General features: G+C 41.1%; 1 protein-coding gene across 1 annotated transcript; it reads left to right on the plus strand.

The window, feature by feature from the left end:
- Positions 1–438: 438 nt before the first annotated feature.
- Positions 439–14,311, plus strand: eif4g2b (eukaryotic translation initiation factor 4, gamma 2b). Its single transcript, XM_073471655.1, has 21 exons — positions 439–633; positions 1,740–1,848; positions 3,563–3,628; positions 4,198–4,323; positions 5,526–5,628; positions 5,794–5,925; positions 6,187–6,253; positions 6,357–6,508; positions 6,682–6,792; positions 7,251–7,433; positions 8,337–8,478; positions 8,598–8,761; positions 8,882–8,995; positions 9,498–9,626; positions 9,940–10,044; positions 10,501–10,716; positions 11,014–11,272; positions 11,415–11,619; positions 11,883–12,091; positions 12,437–12,558; positions 12,712–14,311. Exons 8-21 carry the CDS (start codon positions 6,425–6,427, stop codon positions 12,775–12,777), a joined length of 2,109 nt encoding a protein of 702 aa, XP_073327756.1. The 5' UTR covers positions 439–633; positions 1,740–1,848; positions 3,563–3,628; positions 4,198–4,323; positions 5,526–5,628; positions 5,794–5,925; positions 6,187–6,253; positions 6,357–6,424; the 3' UTR covers positions 12,778–14,311.
- The last annotated feature ends 6,124 nt before the right edge of the window (positions 14,312–20,435 follow it).

Genomic DNA, 20,435 nt, shown 5'->3' on the forward strand with positions numbered 1-20,435 from the left:
AAATACAGGACTATAATTATTATTGAAACTTCTGGTCCTTCACAGCTATAATCTGTTGAGGATACAGGCCCTATAGCATCCCATACATTCTGAATTATTATGTTATTCACACGTCTTTATTATTTGTCTTTTATATCAATAATTGTAAAATAAAATAAAATAAATAAGTGGTTCTGTACAAATAGTTGTAGACATTTAATGCCTTTATCTACATTAATTTGAGCAGATAACCAGTATTCTGCACTGCAGATGTTAAATTGTGTGTCAATCAACTAAAAGAGGCGGTCTATTTTGTGTCAAGATGCCTCTCATTGGTTGTTATGCACTACTGGAAACGCCTTTTTAACAGAGCTTTCTTGTGATTGGTCAGGATTGACATGGCAACAAAATACGTGACCAATGCAAACCGGTGACTTTACTGTCCCCATCAAGCTCTTGAGCTCTCCATCGGCTAGCTAGCGCAAACAAGCCAGCCAGGCTGCTACTAGGGGATTGATGTGTGTGTTTGTGCGGTCATCTTTCTGCTTTTAGCTCTCCTGATATCCGTCGCATAACCCGCCATCCTTTAACAACTGTATTTTTTCTTCTTTGGTAGTCACACAACAATATAAAACTGAAGTTGCTTTGGTGAAGGTAAGGCAGATTTTTCTCCCTTGCAAAACCGCACCGGCTCATCCAAAATGGCTTCTGCTAGCTAGCAAGCTGAAATACTAACGTTTAACATCAGCTTATTTAAGCTAACTATAGTTAGCATCTTAGCTTTCGGAGCCGGTAGATAGCCTAGCTTACCGATGGCTCAGCTGATTTACATTCAAGTAGAAAATGGCGTCGTCGTCTTGCTACTTTTGGCTATTAACGTTATTTACAGAAAAATAACGTAGCAATGCACGGTATAGATCGATCCAAAATGATGTCCGCTCCATTGCATTGGATTCGGGTCACGGACACCTCAATACTGACGTTAGCCTCGAATCCTAATGTCAAGTCCCAGCCATGATGGGATGGCGACACAAGCACAGCCGACTGCAAACATTAGCGGCTAACCACGCCGCCCTGCCCCATTTCACTGCATCACGGTGCAACGCTAGGTTTGATGGCTTGTCCTGTTTTCGATCAAGCTAACGTCAAGTAGCAAACCAGCGCAAAGCACCTCGGACTTGACAGCACCAGAATTCCTATGTAACTGCAAACATTTCACTGCACACAAGGTTACACAATACACCGAACCCATTACAAATTGTGTAAACAATGATATGCAAATGCGGCGAACCTCTCACCAATGTCGTGACGTAGCTAACGTGTAGGTTTTAGCAGCCTAGCGCGCTAATTGGTGAACGTTAGCTTTAGTCGGCTAGCTGACGCTCGTTTGCTTTGTTGAAGCAGAGCAAAGACGGGCACAGATTTCTACGTATGGGCATTTGATGTAATTGCACCAGCACGGTCATCGATGCTCAACTATAACACCAGGGTTGTGTAACCTATCGTGTTCATAATCTACTGTAGTCACGGGGTTGCTTCGATAATTACATTTTTCGTTCGTGGTCAGGCCTAACATATAACAAAGCCCTGGCTACTTAACTGTTTATCAAGCCAAGTTAGCTCACTGACAGTGGTGTTAAGTTGCATTGGATAACGCACAGTACCCCGCTACATGCCACAATGTAGTGTATGGGTGTGTGTGTTGTTTTTCCCTAGCCCTCATGTAGATACTAATTGTACTCTCTTTTTCTCTTCCACAGCACCGTTTTCCCCCTCCCTTCCTATTATTCTTATTCTTTTGAGTATTCTTCATTGTCAAGCCGCCAAAGTGGAGAGTGTGATTGCAGAAGGGGGTGCTTCTCGTTTCAGGTACATAACCAAAACTTGTCCAGGAAATACCAACATGGAAATCCTTTTTTTCTTCTTTTCCCTTCGTTTTTTTCCATGGTTAGCCCCCTCATAGCATTTTGGGCAGGGACTTCCGGCCTTAAGAACAAAGCAGGATGTGGGAAGGCTCAAAATGGCTGTCAGACACTTCTCTTTGTGAAACCTTTTGAAAAGGGGGGTTGGGTAGACATAATAAGCCCTAAGAGGATTTCTGTCCTGTTGGTTATGTAGTGCTGGTGGCAGCACACACACCGTTTATAGAGTAGCAGTCAACAGGATGCCACACTTCCTTGATTACGTGTAAAATGTTTACATTAAGGCTTGGGATGTTATGTGATACTGTATGGTGAATGGGAAAGTTATTGTCGGGGGTTTTATGGTGCGGGTTCTCAAAGGGCTCTAGAAATATCTGTTGTCATGTCATTTGGCAGATAGTAAATTGGTCGTGTTGATTTTCAAACCGGTTCCAAATTGTTTTAACGTACCTTCAAAAGGCTGGCTGAGGTCCTGTGTATGCAAATAATCAGTTCCAGTCAAAAGCCGGTGTGCTGGTGACTCGTGTGACTGTTATGAACATTTGAGTATTGTTGGACCGTAATGTCTGTGATCAAACACGGGCAGTAGAGCGGTCATTGTGAAGAATAACCTGTTCTGCTTTTTTCACTGCACCTGAAACAATGCATGTTGCCGTAGCTGTCGTGTATCTCATGTTTTTGGACATTTAAGTGATGTTATGTCTGCTCTTCTTTGGTAGTGATATGAAGTGAAGAGGTAGGCATCGTAAAACTGCACGAAATTGGCAATGTAACTTGTGAGCAGTAAATTAGTAACTCATAAACTTATGCGGCCAGTTGCAAAGGTATAAACTAATGTGGAGCAGTGGCAACATATAGATGTAGCAAAACGATTTGTATGAACTTTACATTTTGTGAATGCTTCCAACAGGTTTGAAAAATAAATTAAACCTTCACCTAACTGAACGGCTCCACTACTTTAATCAAACTCGGAATTAGCAAAAATGTGTAAGTGACATAACAGCAAATCACATTTAAGGTCATAAAGTAGCAGCTTTATTTATGTATAAACTATGTAGACTCTCTTAGCTCACGCTTGTTCGACTGAGCAGTGCATTAATGCACGTGCCATCACCTTAAATGTTCTGCTTTTGGCAGTGCTCTTCATATGCATGTGTATTGTCATTCTTGAAGCTGCATCTCCTACGCTTCAACGGCTGATTGTGACAGTCCCTTGAAAAGCCTGAGGCAGTGTTTATGTATGAAGCTGTCAGCCCAAGCCATCAGTCTTCCCTAGTTTCTACTTTCAAATTATTGTGTAAAAGTCATTTATTTATTGGTTTTCTCATAACTGACAGTTAGCAAGTGATCAAGTGCAAGGAAACAACTAGTTAGTAGTTTAAATTTATAACCCATTTATTAAAGACATTTTAATCTGTACTGGATGATTGGATTGAATTCTTCAGTTTTCTAATTGCGCGTGTTTTGAGTTTTTAAGATGGTCATTGGATCTCACTCGTAGCCGTGGGCTCTTGTTCCCCAGGGACTTTAGTGTAAATAATGGTTGACTGAATAAGCAGGACAATTAATCGTGTTTCCTCTGATGTGAAGACACAGGCTCATACCATCTAGTGCAGTGTTGCGTACCTAATGTGTTCTCATCCTTGTGCCTGCTTCTGCAGTGCTTCTTCGGGGGGAGGAGGTGGTAGGGGTGCACCTCAGCACTATCCCAAGACTGTCGGCAACAGGTTTGTCATTTGGCTTTTTTCTGAAGCACACTAAATGTATAGTGATTTAATTACTATTACCGTGGCACCAGCAACTATTGTTAGTTTTCCCCCCACTGTAGAAAGTGGAGAAGACATTAGACCTCAGAGGGCCTGAATTCTAGGAAACTTAGATTTGCATATCTAGAAGTCCTGTAACATGATGTCAGTCAGCTGCAGACAGTGCATGCATGTTTAACAGCTGGGCGGTCTGAGATCATTTTACAACAAAGGGTATAAAAAAAGGGGGGGGCAGGAATGTGTTTGAAGGCCCAACACTTGTGTGAAACATAAATACAAACAAAACTTGTTTTTACTGCTCGTGCTAATCTACACCCAACGCCTGAGTTTTATTTTAAATAAATAATAAGATGAGGCAGCATAGATTGTGTAGCATTTGTAAAATAAGTGCGGATGCATGTAAAATAAGTATTACTAGGGTTTGTGCTCCAACAATAAGTGTATTTTGAGGTCATTTGTGTATTTTTCTGTTCCTGCCAGGATGTTGTTAGATTCTGTGGTGCTCAGTGTCTCTCTCTGTACTTGTTTAGCGAGTTCCTGGGGAAAACCCCAGGGCAAAGCGTTCAGAGATGGGTTCCTTCACGAAGCACTAGACGAGATGTCAACTCCAGCAACGAAAAAGAGCGACACGATGCAATCTTCAGGAAAGTGAGGGGGTAAGGTTCAAGCCTGTACACATATTTGAAGAGTTAATTATCCATCCCCAGGCACAAAAAGCACCCTTTTTTTTTTACTAACTCCTCTTTGACATTTACCCAGACATAACCCAGAAATGATGTGAAAGAATTTTGCTCTGTTGTGGCTCAAAGGTTGTTGGTACTAAAAACACTTCAGTTGAGTCCACTTCTATTTAGATTTACAAAACCCATTGAAACATCAGTTCTTTTGGTTTGGCTTGCAAAATTGTTTTCTGGATTCCCAGTATAGCTCATCCGAAGAAAAAATCCAGTAAATGTCTTGAAAGTTGGAACAGTGAGCTGGACAAATGTTCAAGGACTCCAGCTGATTTAATGAAAATACCAAATCTGTTAGAAAATCTAATTTGAGCTTCTTCTAAATGGTCTTTTTATCCAGAATGGCCCTTCTGGGGATCGATCGTTAAAGGCTTATCTTGTCTTATCAGGAGTTTAGGAAGTTCATCAATTGCCTCTTGCTTCAATTTCAGCAGGGACAGTGTGTTGAATTGCCTAGTTCTGCACTCATTAAAATGGCATGTGCTTTGCTAAAGGCACTCAAGCCCTGTTCCCTCGTGTCAGGTGATGTTTACAAGTGCAAAAGATGAGGAGATGAGTTCTCTTCTGGAATGTAGACTAACTGTTGGCCACAGCAGGAGGCAGCTCTGCTTTCTTTTCACAACTCCTGTACATTTTATGTACCATAATTAAGCCAGATTTAGATCCAGTCAATGCTGTTTTTCCTGAAAAAAAGTCCTGTGTATGTCATAGAAAAAGCTACGATGATCTACAGTATAGTGGCTGCAACATCTAAGTCTCCTTACCCATCCTCGACATGAACTTGTTGCTGACATGTCTTTGTTTAATTCAAGATCAGAAAATCAAGGTGTCTTAAATTACCATACAAACTGACAGGGTGCTGTGCTAAAAACCAAAGTCAGTTAAAATGAGAAAGCTAATGTGGCTAATAAAGATTCAGTATGCCTGTGGATTAAAAAATCATTATTAATTGGCTCTGTTGCAGCAAATCAACAGATGCTGCAGCTTTGCTCAGAAGTGTGAATAAGAATCATAAAATGGTCGAACGATTTTTGATGTCATGTCGACATCTTGATCTCACTAAGTAATACTGACTTCATTATCTTGCTGCCTCTCTGGCCCCCCTCTTGTTTTTGTTTTTCTAGCATACTCAACAAACTCACGCCTGAGAAGTTTGACAAGCTATGCCTTGAGCTCCTGAACGTGGGCGTAGATTCAAAACTCGTCCTTAAAGGAATCATCTTGCTGGTAAGCGCACGTTTCTTTGGTACTCTGCTAAAAGCAAATGTATTCATCCATTCTTGGCAGGCTGCTCTGAGTGACTCATACACCACACGTTTTAATGACCTGAGTGGTCCCTCTCTGCTTTCTCTCTCCTCTCCTCTCCTCTCCTCCTCCCTCACTGTGGGTTAGATTGTAGACAAAGCCCTAGAAGAGCCGAAGTATAGCTCGCTCTATGCTCAGCTATGTCTGCGCTTGGCAGAGGACGCACCAAACTTTGATGGCCCTTCATCTGAGATCCAAACATCCCAAAAGCAGAGCACAGTAAGTGTGGCTGTTCACGTTCTGCGCAACAGTTCAATACGTTTTCAAGCCTTTAGAATATTTCTCTCCTCTCCTTCATGTCGTTACTGACATAAAGCCATTGGTACTTCTGCTGTGTTTTTTTAATGATTATTTTGTTTAATTATAAACACTTCTGCATAATATTGTGAAATAATAATAGCTCATTTTTGCTTTGATGTTTCCTGTTAAGCTACATCTAACCAATGGATAATAGGTTTGTTTTTTTCTTTTGCTTTTTAGACCTTCAGAAGACTGCTGATTTCCAAACTTCAAGATGAATTTGAAAACCGCACCAGAAATGTTGAAAGTAAGTTCATGTTTTTGTGCATCTTGTGAGAGGGGCAGCATCTTTGTAGCTCATTTCACGTCAGCCTGTCTACTACTAACTTCGGTTTCTCTTTGCACTTCAGTCTATGACAAACATGACAACCCTCTTACTTCTGAGGAGGAGGAGCAGCGTGCCATTGCCAAGATCAAGATGCTTGGCAACATTAAATTCATCGGGGAACTTGGCAAACTCGACCTCATCCACGAATCTATCCTTCATAAGTGCATCAAAACAGTACGTGCACTCTTCTCTTGGTGTTTTGCGTGTTTGAAATTCATATCCTTTTACATTTCTAAGAATGTACAAGAAGAGTTGGAATCAAACGAAGTACTGCATACCTTCTTGACAGCAGAGTATGTACCTCGTATGACCCCCTGTCTTCCTTCTCTCTCTAATCTTTTCTGAAGCTTCTGGAAAAGAAGAAGAGAGTTCAGCTCAAGGATATGGGGGAGGATCTGGAGTGCCTCTGTCAGATAATGAGGACAGTGGGGCCGAGACTCGACCATGAGAAAGCAAAGGTAACAGCTCCTTAAATGACACCATAACCATCTGGAGAGGCTGTTAAGCTCCGTTTGGATTTTGTGTGTGGAACATGTCCCAATAAGCATAACTTATTCATAGGTCTGCAAGTTAGTTGTACTGTTAAATGCTAAAGAAAATAACTAAAGGCTTTAGGGGGGAACTTACAATTTCTTTAAGATTATAAGAGTGGTACACAAATCAGACATGTTACATTTGTGGTTTGGCTGGTAAAGGTTTTTTTTTTTTGCTCTGCCAGCATCTTTTCTCTGTGCCCTTGTGGTCCTGTCTGTGTCAGGACCATGTCATTTCAGGTCCTGCCCAAGCTCATCATCTGGCTCACCTAGGGGCCCACTTGGCTCACAGCCAGTCCTAACATTAATCCAGCTGCTATACTGTATGGTGCTAATGTTGCCTGTCCTCACTTTTCCCTCCTCTGTCCACCTGTTCTCCACAGTCTTTAATGGATCAGTACTTTGGCCGTATGCGATCCTTAATGAACAACAAGGAGTTGCCCGCTAGGATCCGCTTCCTGCTGCAAGACACAGTGGAACTGCGAGAAAACAACTGGGTCCCCCGCAAGGCTTTCATCGACAACGGACCAAAGACGATTCACCAGATCCGTCAGGATGCAGTGAAAGTGAGTCAAGTGAAAATGAACTGAAAATTGGATGATCACTGTTCACAACCCTGATCCAAAAAAGTTTGGACGCTGTGTAAAACATAAATAAAAACAGAACCCAATCATTTGCAAACAAACTGTGTTTACTGACAACAGTTTACAAAGTGTTCCAGAGCCCGTTTAGTAATATCCTTCATACAGTCATGTGTTTCACAAAATGGTGAACCTCGCCTCCTCCTTGCTTGTGAATGACTGAGCCTTTCGAGGATGACCCTTTCATACCCAGTCATGAAACTATCACCTCTTACCAATGAACCTGTTGACCTGTGGATATTTCCAAACAGGTCTTTTTGGAGCATTCCACAAATTTTGCTGTCTTATGTTGCCCCTGTCCCAACTTGTTTGAAATGTGTTGCTGGCATCAAATTCAGAATAAGCATTTATGTACAAAGAACACTGGAGCTGATGATGTTAAACATGAAATATTTAGTCTTTTTACTGTTTTCAAATTAGCGTATGTCAAAAAGGATTAGCAAATGTTCACATTCTGTTTTCTGTTTTAAAAAGCTTCCCAACTTTTTTGGAATCAACGTTGTAGATCACCCACATATTTGGATGATTAATGGTTAGTACCCAGCATCAGAAGTAGAGGTTGAGGCATGCATTTGTTAAAAGGCTCCCGAAATAAACTGAAATTATAACCCTCTCTCTTTTATAAACGACAAGTTTCTACACATCAGTAAGCAACCTTTTGTGAGCAGTATGCGTCAGCAGCACATTGTCCTGACAATAAAGTATGTACAGGATGTAATTAAGTTTCCCTAAAAACTCAGGTTAATGTCAGAAACCCAAGTTGGGTCAAATGCGTAATCATGTGATTGGACGGTTTTCTGACACCAGCTCTGTTGTGTGTTCCTGTAGGATTTGGGTGTTTTCATCCCAGCACCCATGTCTCAGGGGATGAGGATGGACTTCTTCCTGGAAAGCCCCTTCATGCCTAACAGAGTGAAACTGGACAGAGAGACTCTCGGGGGATTGGCCGACATGTTTGGACAGATGCCAGGTATGAGCTTTGTTCCTTGGTGACATGACATGACATGATATATGGTTTAATCTATTATGTTTTGTTTTTTATAATGATGGCATGGCAAATTCAAATATATTTGTATTTTGTTTTCTCAGGCAGTGGTATTGGAACTGGCCCGGGGGTTATTCAGGATAGGTACTCGCCCACTATGGGACGCCATCGCACCAACCCGCTCTTCAACGGCCACGGTGGCCACATCGCCCCTCCACCACAGTCGCAGTTTGACATGGGGCCAAAGTCTTTTGTTAAGTCCAACCAGGTAAGCCTGCTAACAGTATAAGAAGTGTTGGGTCAGTCAGACAGCGATTGATGTTCTCCGGCAACTCTTGAGGTTACAGTTTAAAAGAGTCATCCTGTATGCCCATGTATCTTCCTACAGGTTCAGAACCAGCATTTCCTCAACCAGAACCAGAACCATATGGCCCCGCAGCAGGTCCAGTCCAAGGACATGCCTCCACGATTCAGCAAGAAAGGACAGCTTAATGCAGATGAGGTAACTGGTACTAATTGTAGCTGGGTTGCAAGATACAGACAAAAACTTGATAGCGGTTTATTTGACATGTTGTGTATTCAACAATTTATGAACTAAAATCTATTGACAATTTGTAAAAAGTGAGAACATCAAGCTTGAGCCAAATCTTTTTGTAGTTACGATGCAATCACACTAGCATTATAGGCTGTATCATGCAGTCCTCCATGCCAGTGTTCAAGTCTTCATGCCCAGTGATTATAAAAAAGACGCGTTATTCTGAGGAACAACCTGCTACCAGTCTTTCTTCTACCTCTTACTCCATCTTTGATCTATCCTCCCTATCCCTCCTCCACTCCTCCTCTTGTCTTCAAACTGGTAGCTGGCCCACTGACTGCAAGTGTAGGATGAGGGCATGAATTTAGCCAATATACAGATTTTTATTAGCATGATTTTTTTATTTTTTCAAAGACTATGACTAATCCTGTTGTATGCTCTTTCTTCATGGTGCTTCGTGGTTCCACAGATCAGCCTCAGGCCTGCGCAGTCATTCCTCCTCAACAAGAACCAGGTGCCCAAGCTCCAGCCCCAGATCCCCACCATGATGCCTCCAAGCGCTCAGCCCCCACGCACTCAAACCCCCCCTCTGGGACAGGTAAGAGACAATCCCTTCTCACAGTTTACCAATATGTTAGTTTAACTAAGACAAACATAGATAAGAGGGAAGAGGAAACCTATACAATACATACTATGGCCCTTTGCTGCTTGTCATTCCCCCTCTCTCTCATCCCATGTCCTCCCACTCTTAAGCTGTCCCATATAATAAAGCAATGAAAAGGCCAATAAAAGAAATGTAAGGTTTGCGTGCGAAAGGGGAAAAAGTCCTGGGTAAAAACCCACTCATCACAAAAATATTGTTTTCTTGGTGGAACTATATCTGTTTGATAACCACATGACCTTTTCCTCAGCCTCCACAGCTTGGCCTGAAGACCAACCCTCCGCCCATCCAAGAGAAACCTCAGAAGACGAACAAGAAACCACCTCCTGCCAGGGAGGAACTGCTTAAAATGACTGTAGGCAAAACAAAACGTTTATATTTTCCCCTCTTTTCAATCTAGAACAGCTGCAACAAATAAATAATGGATAACAAATTCGATTGGGCACAGAAAAATCAGCAAGGAGGAGGACTCGGAAATGAAATGAAGCAAGCTAATGTCAGAACCTACATTTCCTACTGTGATAGCATCAGTCAGACTAGAAAATGTCTTCCGACCAACGAAACATATCCAGAAGATGGTACTGTACCAAAAATGTAATAATATAATTAAAAAGAAGCTGTTAATTAGGAATCAGAGTTTGAATACAACAAAGTATGTCTGCTCATAAGAAAATTATTGATTGCTTATCTGAACCAGAAACATAACCTCCAGATCTGGGTAATCATATCTGTTGAGAACTCAAATCAGTTTGTACGCTTGGTATTTGATGATCAAACAGCTCATTTCTGCCCACTGTAATCTTCCCTTCAGGAGGCGATCATGACGGAATACTTGAACAGTAAGAACCTGACCGAGGCTGTGAGCGGCGTGCGAGACATGAAGGCTCCCAAGCACTTCCTGCCAGAGATGCTGAGTAAGATCATCGTGTGTTCCCTGGACCGTCCTGATGAGGACAAGGAGCACGCGAGCACTCTGATCCATACACTCCGCACTGAGGGCCTCATCACTGGAGAGAACTTCATGCAGGTATATACACTCAACATTAATTTATGTAACACTCGAACTAGACTGATCCAATGGTTTGTAGTTAAAAATGATAAATTATAGAGAATTAATGGCACCATCTTACTGCTCTCTACTGAATTAATTGGATCTATCAAAAAATCAAGCACGGTATGCCAGCGATTTGCTTAAAAGTGTAGGAAAAACACATTTTAACTTGTAAGGAACTGCCCAGGACGTAACACCTTTGTCACTGAGAGCCATGAAAGGGGCCACATCCTTATTCACACTCTGGCATTTCCTCGCCCTCATGCCATGCAGGCTTTCCTCAATGTCCTGGACCAGTGCCCTAAGATCGAGCTGGACGTGCCCCTGGTGAAGTCCTACCTGGCCCAGTTTGCGGCTCGGGCCATCATCGCAGAGCTGGTGAGTGTGGCGGAGCTGGCTCACCCACTGGAGAATGGCACCCACTTCCCCCTCTTCCTGCTTTGCCTGCAACAGACGGCCAAGCTGAAGGACCGAGAGTGGCTCACCGACCTCTTCCAGCAGAGCAAGGTCAACATGCAGAAGATGCTCCCAGGTACTTCTGTCCTACAGACACAAACACTCAAACGCAACATCAAACCAATATGACCTGTACAAATTGAAAATGCATCCCGCTGAGGCAACAGTTGTTAGCATCGTGACCCCCCTCCGAATAACAGACTTCTTGTTCTTGGCAGAAATCGATCAAAACAAGGACCGCATGCTGGAGATCCTGGAGGGGAAGGGCCTGAGCTTCCTGTTCCCGCTGCTGAAGCTGGAGAAGGAGCTGCTGAAGCAGATAAAGGCAGACCCATCTCCACAGTCCATCTACAAGTGGATCAAAGACAACATCTCTCCCAAGCTTCACACTGATAAAGGCTTTGTCAACATCCTCATGACCAGGTAAATAAAGAGCAGGTTAAAGTTTGATGTTTGTCTTCATTTGATAGATTTTTTTGTATCTTATAATACCAAAGGGTCTTTGAAGCTAAAGTCGCAATGCTTTCATGTACATTCTCACTGTTTGGGGCGCCAACAAGTGATATTTTTCATTATCGATTAAATTGCCCATTATTTCCCTGCAAGACCGTATATTAGAAATTATCAGACTTTATATGAGAGGTGTAATTTGTGTGATTGGCCTTTGTCCTCTGCTCTTTTCCCAGTTTCCTCCAGTACATCTCCCAGGAGCTGTGCATCGTGGAGAGTGACGAGCCGCTGGCAGCCCCCTCCAAAGAACAGCTGGAGCAGGAGAAGCAGCTGCTGCTGGCCTTCAAGCCCGTCATGCAGAAGTTCCTGCACGACCATACCGAGCTGCAGGTCAGCGCCCTGTACGCCCTGCAGGTGCATTGCAACGCCAGCACGTTCCCTAAAGGTACAGAAACTCACAAGTCTTGGACAATCTACTAGAAGTAGACTGATTTATAGATGTTGTTGCAAATATATTAGAAATGCAAAAAGTTTAGAACCTCTCCATTACATAGAATGGATACCAATTGGTTCATCAAAAAAAAAAAGTAATCTCTTATATCTGTAATGATCTTGATTCCAGTATCTGTTGGGCTGTGTTACTATAAATCCTTTATCTTTGAAAGGCATGTTTTTAACTAAAGCAACCAATCATGGCTTAGATGCTTCATCATACATTGCTAGTAGTACAAAATGGCTTGTTCTCTTGTCAAATTCATTAATGCATTTTTAAAATATTCTGTCCTCTAAGGCATGCTGCTGCGCTACTTTGTCAACTTCTACGACATGGAGATCATTGAAGAAGAAGCCTTCCTTGCATGGAAAGAAGACATTACCCAAGAATTCCCTGGAAAAGGAAAAGCTTTATTCCAGGTACAGTACTGTGTTTTGTTTTTGTTTGCAGAACAATTTCTGCAGAAATGGGACTGCTTTCAAGAAAATAATTTGCCATCAAACATTTGTGACTGAACTTCTTCATAAACATCGTATCAAACAGTTTTTTTCCCCCCGTTTTCCTTCCATCAGGTCAACCAGTGGCTCACCTGGCTGGAGACGGCAGAGGAGGAGGAGTCTGAGGAAGAAGCAGATTGAGAAACCGAAGCAGAAGCATCATGATGTAGAAGATCAACCTCATCTTATTATTACAGTCGCCTTTCCTTTATTAAACTCCATGCTTAATTTAACCACTACCACGTGGCACTCAGCTGCTTCTGTCTCGCAAATATAAACCGAAAGCTTGTACCTGTAGGGCCTCATGTGTTACCACCCGTACTGTGACAATAGGCTGAGAAGCATCATGTGACCTGTTGCCTGATGGATGTTTGATTTTGGATCTGTGTCCTGATCAGCTACATGAATTCTGAAGTCTGGAGTGGCTCAACCATGTGTTTTTTTTTCTTGCTCTGACTGTATTGAGTTTGTAACTTCTTTTTTTTTTTCACTGTATTGCATGTTTTTCATTTTCACACGATTTTTACTGATTTGAACCTTCCCCCATAGGAAACGGCTTTATTTAAGAACATGTAGGATTTCCCCCCTAAATAAATCAAATAAGTGCTCATCTTTGCTAATGCTAGTTAACGGCATAAGAACATTAACAAAAGGTGTTTTCAGTGTGCTGCTTTGTGATCTTCTGTTAGGGTCTAGCCTGGATTCCCCTTCCAACACACCTCTTATGTGACCTTAAGAAACGAGAGGGGGATTTAAAATCACCAGACAGGCTGCAGCACGACCCACATATAGACAATATATAACATTCAGCCTTTGTTTGGGAACGTATGGTGAATAGCAAGAGGGGCACACTGAAGTGAGAGTGACGCATTAGCCGGCAAGATATTTCAAAATGACTTGAGGTGCGTGTTTAGTCGACCTTAAAAAAACAATTCTTTTGTTTTGTTTCTGCCCCCCTTTTGTTATCTGTCTCTTTGTTGTCTTTTATTACATGAGTGGTTGCAATAATCATCCTCCAAATGTTACAATATTTTAAAAAGTTGTAATCATTGCTGTGCCGCCGTAACGTTTCAAAGTTGCCTGTGTTTCTACCTCTTAGTTAGATGGGCTTTTGTTTGTTTTTGTTGTGCTGGGATAATGAAATCTACTAAGAAGAACCTAGAGCCCAAGCACATGCTGAAGTATTTGATTTAGTCCTGGCCTAATTGCACAATAAATTTATTGAAGCAGACTTTTCCTATGAAGCTTCACCTGGTTTACAAGTATTAAGAACGAAAGAAAAAAGCTTGTTTTTATTGATTCGACAGCTCAGCGTCTTCTGAAAAACGTACCCGTTAAAAGGTTTCAGAGTTGCATGTCGCTCAGAACTTGGGAGTGACGGCGTGAACGTGGCCTGTGTATTTTGATTGGTCAGCATGAAAAATGAAGCAAGGAATTTTAAATGTTTTTCTTAAATTAGCAAAAGAAAGAGAAATCAAAGCCTTTAGGTAGGTTGTAATCGACCCCTCTCACTAAAATTAGTCTAACAGCTAATTAAGAAACAGGTTTTATCCAAGAATTGTGCTCACAAGCCATGTTCATATATAAGGCAATGGATTTGGATCATATTGTAAGGTAATTATTGTGCACCTCTATTGCTTTAATGACAATAAAGTCCAATACATGAGCACCAAAACTGTTTTTCACTTTTATTTACACTTCTGCACCTAACATGTTCCAACAAAATGCTTCACACTCTGTTACACACCTTTACATCTGAGATTTCTGCAGTCTAATTCTAGTGGGCAGCTCCACTGAACCACCTTGACTTTTGATGCCTTACTGAAGAGCATGATTAACTGAATCAATAATCTTTAACTGTACATTCTAATAAAACCGAGGCACGATTCTGGACTATAGATTCTACTGTTGTCGTGTTCAATGGTCAAGAACTTAAATGTCAATCATGAGTCCTTGAATGTTGCCAAACAAAACCCTGAAAGTATTTAAAAGTACTGCAAAACTAGTTACAGTTAACAGTTTGAGCGAGCCACAGATACAAATTCATCCTGCACCTGTCCATCATAAGCTTTTAGTCATTTTTACAGAGTAACTTATGATGAGAGGAACTGTATACCATACTTTGGTGTCAAAATAGGAACTATAATTTCAAAAATGTAAAGAGCAAGTGTAAGTAGGATAGGATGTCTGTCACGTCATCTCAGCATTTTCCCCAACAACAATCACTTTGCTCCTTCGTATCTCATAAAGAACTGTAAAAAGAAAACCTTGCAAGGCAGGTTTCACCCTTCTTTGTCATGACAAAATGTTAAACGTGGACTACTTCTGGTCTGTAGGGATCCAGAAGTATTCCACCACCTTCCTGCTCCTGCGTTGAGGGGCAGAGTCGGGTCGTTCCCCTACGAAGGCGGGAAGCTCATCGAAGTGACTCGGACCCGGATCCCTCCCCGTGTGAGGGGCAGAGACCCTGAACATGGTCCTGAGAAAAGATTCATTTAAAAACATGTACAATAAAAGACATCAGTCATTTCAAAGGTGCTATGGGGTGGCTTTAACCTGTACAAAACAGGATAAAACAGAATAGTTCAAATGAATACAGGACCTCACATTGTGTCAGTGTCAGATGGAAACGTCATATCTCTAATAATGTGTAGACTTTTTTTTTCCATAAATGGATAAAAGTGCTAAAAGTGTTATATCACCCAACAAGTATGTTTTTCTTGGTTCCTGAAAAGTTGATATTTTTGGAGATACAAGGTTTCCCCCTGGTGGCCACAGCATTACCTGGATGAACTCCTCTCAGACTCTTCAGGACTGGACTCAGGGGTGGAGATGTACACAGGGTCTCCCTCCTGAACAAAATCATATGACACAAGAACTGGTCACTTTTTGGCCCCCACAAGAACAGCCCTGTTGTCATTAAAGTTATCAGATACTACATGAGCACATCTGTAGTCATCTCACCGTAAAATTTCTCGGGGTGCCGTCTTGATTTCTGAGGATTTTAACCCTCTGATCGCTCTCTGTCTTGCAGAGGAAATAACTCTTGATGTTGGCCTGACACTGTAGGGAAACAAACATTAGATTAGACAGTGTTATTAATGGGGAAAGCCAAAGTAACTCCTGCAGAAAACAATCAATTTAGACTTTGCATTCACGGTACACAGCAGATAACAGCATAAAAAGTGATTTGAAACATGATTAACAGCTGAATGGTGCTTTTACTCAACCTCTGTGTTCTTTTTCAAGTTTGATTTACTGTCCAGATTGACACCAACATACTTTCTCTATCTGCTGACCCTTATTTATCACTGGGAAGACATCCTCCCTCGTCCTCAACACAACTGACCCTTAACCTTTGATCATAAAATTTACCTTAGAAACATATTAACCAGACTTCATCTTTAAAAACACAAAAAGTATGAAAGAAATGTCAGTTTGTACAAACCACCCATGTATTTAACTGTGCCTGTGTTACATGTCATTCACCCTTGTTGCGTTGTAGTGTTATAGCAGATGATGACTTGCAAAGTAATTTTATTTTCCATGTTTAAATTCTGCTGTTTGCTGATGTGTGTACCACAATGTCTGTGTAATGACTGTGAACCCTGTCAGGATTATTTTTGCAAGACTTGGAGGACGTCTTTCTTGTCTTTCTTCGTAAAATGATTTCTAACTGTTCAATATTCACGAGGTGTGATGAACAATAATGGATGTCAGGGATGTTTTCTCACTGCTTTGCTCTGCCTCAGAGCCTTCAGGTCCTCCTGCGCTCTGAACCTGTTGGCTAACTCCTGGTGCTTCTCCCTCCAGCTGAGACACTCGGCTGTTCTCTCCTGCCTCTCCTTCTCAGCCAGACGCTTCTCAGCTTCGGCCTCCCGCTGAGCCTGGTTGGCTTTTTTGCTCTCCTCCTCCGATGCCATCGCTCTGCGCCTCGAATTCATGTCACTGCAAGCACAAGGCTGAGATTATACATCCCAAAATATCTTATTTTTACATTCGGACTGTAGAGAAATTGTTTTGATTCCATTTCTCACTCTTTTTTTTGCTTTTACATTTCCGTTTAACTTTGTTCATTTCCTTTCCATTTTTATTCTCCTTTCTCCAATTTTATAACTGCTGTCGTGCGAAAAACATCTTGCGTTTCTTCGGCCACATGTAAGTCTTTACCATAAAAATGATAATCAGTCATTTAACTTTCATGTGGATACAAAACAAGCAAAATATAAGCCAGAAACTTAAAGCAACAACATATTTACGAAGTCTTTGAGGTACATGTGTCATCAAGCCACGTAGTGGATTTGGATAAATCTGTCTATGATAATTAAGCACATCTGGATTCCTCGATTTTTCCTTTGAAGAATCACCAAAGTTCACAGAGACCACCTACACTTGTGTCCAAATGAAGACAAAGACGTGTGATTTAAGAGTTTTAAATGGTTTAGCCTTTTAAGATCCACCGCACGTCTATGTTAAATATGTCTTCCAATCAAGCAGCCCTTCCCCTCTCCGACTTTCATCTTACTTTCATTTGTTATGTTCTGCAATTCATCTAATCTGATGAGCGTCTTATGTTACAAGTTATGCTCCCGGCTTTACATTCAGCAGGAGGAAATATGTCCTGTCTGATTTTGAAAAATGAGAGGTTAAACAGAGCTCATGTACTTATGTACTTGATGTATGATGCAGCGCTGGGAGGCCCAAAATGGTAGCATGAGATGGATTTCAATCAAATTGTCTGAAACATAAGAAATCACTTTGGAACATAATGCTCGAGTCTCCACAGACTATAAGCTCTAAAATGGTGATTTGTTATACAGTTACATAGTTTGCTGTAATTTGATTTATTCCTTATGATAACTGGAACACATTCCCACTGTGCTCTATGTTGATAAGGGCTACAATCAGGTATGATATCCTACCATGCTGCATAGCTCTTCCTATTTTTGTACATGAAGTGGTGGGAGACACGGTGAACCCAAATGTCTCTCCTCTGGCGCCCTTGACATTGTTCCAACTTCCCGTCTTAAAGAAGTATTCAGCACTACTGGCCCTACAGACGCCTATCAGTTGTCGACAGCTCACATTCTTCTGACTGTGTGCCTGATAAGTTTAAGAAAGCATTTGTTTAGTCACTTTAAAACAACAAGCCTTGACCTGTCACCTCCTCTTATAGAGTGCAAACACGGTGAAACAGCATTTTTAGGGTTTTAAACTGTGCTGTAATTCAAACATACAGCTGAATAATGTATTCTGGAGCTGCTGTAATGTGACAGTAAGATTTCACACTGCTGTCAATAATATTTTACACAGTGTGTTGTGGTGTGCTGTGAAGCACTTCTTAACCCTGTAGGAAAGGTTTCTACATAATCTGAGGCTTTTCGTGATATGAGATTAAATATCGTCTTCGATTTTGGGTGTTTTTATATCACGATTTGGCATATTAGTGTTGTCTTTTCCTGGTTTTGTAGGCTGTATTACAGTACAGTGATGACATTTTCTGAACCTACCATACTTTTCTACTTGCTCTAATACTTTACTACTTACATTACACATGATTACTTATCAAAAAAGAATTCATTGTATTAATATTTTCCAATTGCAATCCCTACAATATTGTCGATATTGAGGTATTTGGTCATAAATATTGTGATATTTGACTTTGTCGACCAGTCCTAGCATTTACTAAATGTGGAATATGTAGGAATTTTAGTTTAAAACATTCAAAAATGAACTAAAATGATCAACATGTAAAATTTGTTAAAGTTAGCAAGCTAAGGCCCCTCACCGCACCTCTGGCCTGAAAACCTCCTCCTTCAGGTGGTCCAAAGCTCCTGTGAAGCTTCCAGTCCGGGCAGACTTGAGTCAGCTAATAGGACCACTAGATGGACTGCTAAATGAGCTAACTAGCTAACAGCAGCTACAGTTATCAGCAGTTAGAGGGTTACTCTGGTGATATGCTTCTCCCTATTTGTTTGGAGTTTGAAATCAACAGATGACCAACTCTGACATATTGCACCTTTATATTGCTACAAACTGTCACATAGAGCCCCTTTAAAAGCTTCAGAGGAGTTATTTTACGGCTATATTGCTCAGCCCTAGTTATTGTTGTTCATTCTAATAACTGACTACTCCCTTTTAATGTCTAGTCTGTAAGTAGTTTTAAGAGGCTTTAAGTGGTATATACACTGGTGTAGTGGAGAGTTTGAAATCCCACATCTTGAGCTGAAATTAGGCGCACACCAGGGCTCTATCCTTGGTCCCATTTAGTTTTATAGCTGATGCTTACTCTCTGAAGTGTCGCTTCAAGGCTATTTATTACCATTGTCGTGCATATAACAGTTGTATCTAGTTAGCCATGACAATGTTGTGATGTCAGCTGTAAATCTGTAAGAACTTTTTTTTCAAAAATGCCGCTTATATCATATGAAATAAAACAATGTAAAGAATATTTGGTATTTAACATCAAGCTAGGCTATGGAAGACCTTTTCTGATAAACAGTTTGACTGATAGTGGATTCTGAATGACATATCAAGAACATTTTTCAGTCTCATTTTCAGTGTTAAAAGATAGATCAGTTTTGTAATTTCTTACTCTGCAAACAATTAATTTATATTTTAGTTTTTTTAGTTTTTCTTCACCTAGTCTGTTTTAATGCCTTTTAACACCTTTAGTTTTCCTGCTGCCTGACTTTTTCATTTTTTACTTATGGTCATACCTGAAGGCAGAATTAGAGGAATAAAGTGCATGTGTAACATCTCAGTTAGTGGGCTGGATATTCTCTCCTGTTGCAGGCTTATTAGATTGTTTTTATATAAAATTCTTGCCTCATGAAACTTTAATGTCTGAAAACACTGCCACGTTCCCAATTAGATACACCCACCTCTCTTTAATTTTGACATTTTCCTCTGTGGTCTGTCTCAGCTTGTGTCGGAGGTTGTCTCTGTCTCCCTCCAGACTCCTGTTCTCCTGTAGCAGGGCCTGTTTCTCCCCAGACACCCGGTCCAACTTCAGCTTGGTCTCAAAATAACTCTTCTCTGCTTGTGCTAGTAATAGCTGCAGATCAGCATGCTACGGAAGAAATGGAAAATGCCAAATTACTGCCACCGGTTGTAATTGAATTGATTTAGTCCAGTGATATTTTTATATCCTGTTTATTCCCCGGTTGATTCAGGGATAATGATGTTGGTAACAGAGAGAGGAACCTCAGAAAAGAGATGTTATCTGCTGTTGATTACTCTGCTCATCACCACATAATTATGGAAATGATGATGATTCACCATCAAGTCTTTCCTGTCACCCCATGATCTGGAGAAAGTTATGGGTTTCACAGTGGAACCAAATAAGGAAGTGGTGTAAAATCTATTTTAATATATTACATTTTGTTTTTCAGACCTTCAATGGAAGCCTTGTGTTATATTTCAGACCTTTTAAACCCTCAGGCCTAACCTCAGTCCTTGAGGTTCTCTGACCTCTCTGAAATACAAAGGTGCTCTCATGTGATTATCAAACCTCCAGGCATGCCTTAAAGGCCAATTGTATTTGTTTTTTTAGCCTTCAGGGTCTGCATAATTACCTGTTATGTCCCTTTGTGCTCTCTATATCTCTGTTGCATGTTCTTACAATTGAACCTGCCTTGAAAATTGTACAGCGCGACGGCTGATTTGTTCCTATTGAAGATCTACAACTTCAAATAAACAAATGAAAAGCTTTAGAGCAGGGATACCCAAACGTTTTCCCTTGGAAGACCAAAACTGAAACTTAATGGTGGGCCACGGGCAAAAAACACCATTTTTAT

Source organism: Pagrus major, chromosome 8, assembly GCF_040436345.1.
Source record: "Pagrus major chromosome 8, Pma_NU_1.0".
In the NCBI taxonomy this organism is placed as follows: Eukaryota; Metazoa; Chordata; class Actinopteri; order Spariformes; family Sparidae; genus Pagrus; species Pagrus major.

Excerpts from the sequence above, each read along its gene's own strand:
- eif4g2b (XM_073471655.1), top strand. The coding sequence starts at position 6,425 with ATGCTTGGCAACATTAAATTCATCGGGGAACTTGGCAAACTCGACCTC. Across the intron at positions 6,793-7,250 it reads TCGACCATGAGAAAGCAAAG|TCTTTAATGGATCAGTACTT; the intron begins GTAACAGCTCCT and ends TGTTCTCCACAG. Across the intron at positions 10,045-10,500 it reads AGGAACTGCTTAAAATGACT|GAGGCGATCATGACGGAATA; the intron begins GTAGGCAAAACA and ends TCTTCCCTTCAG.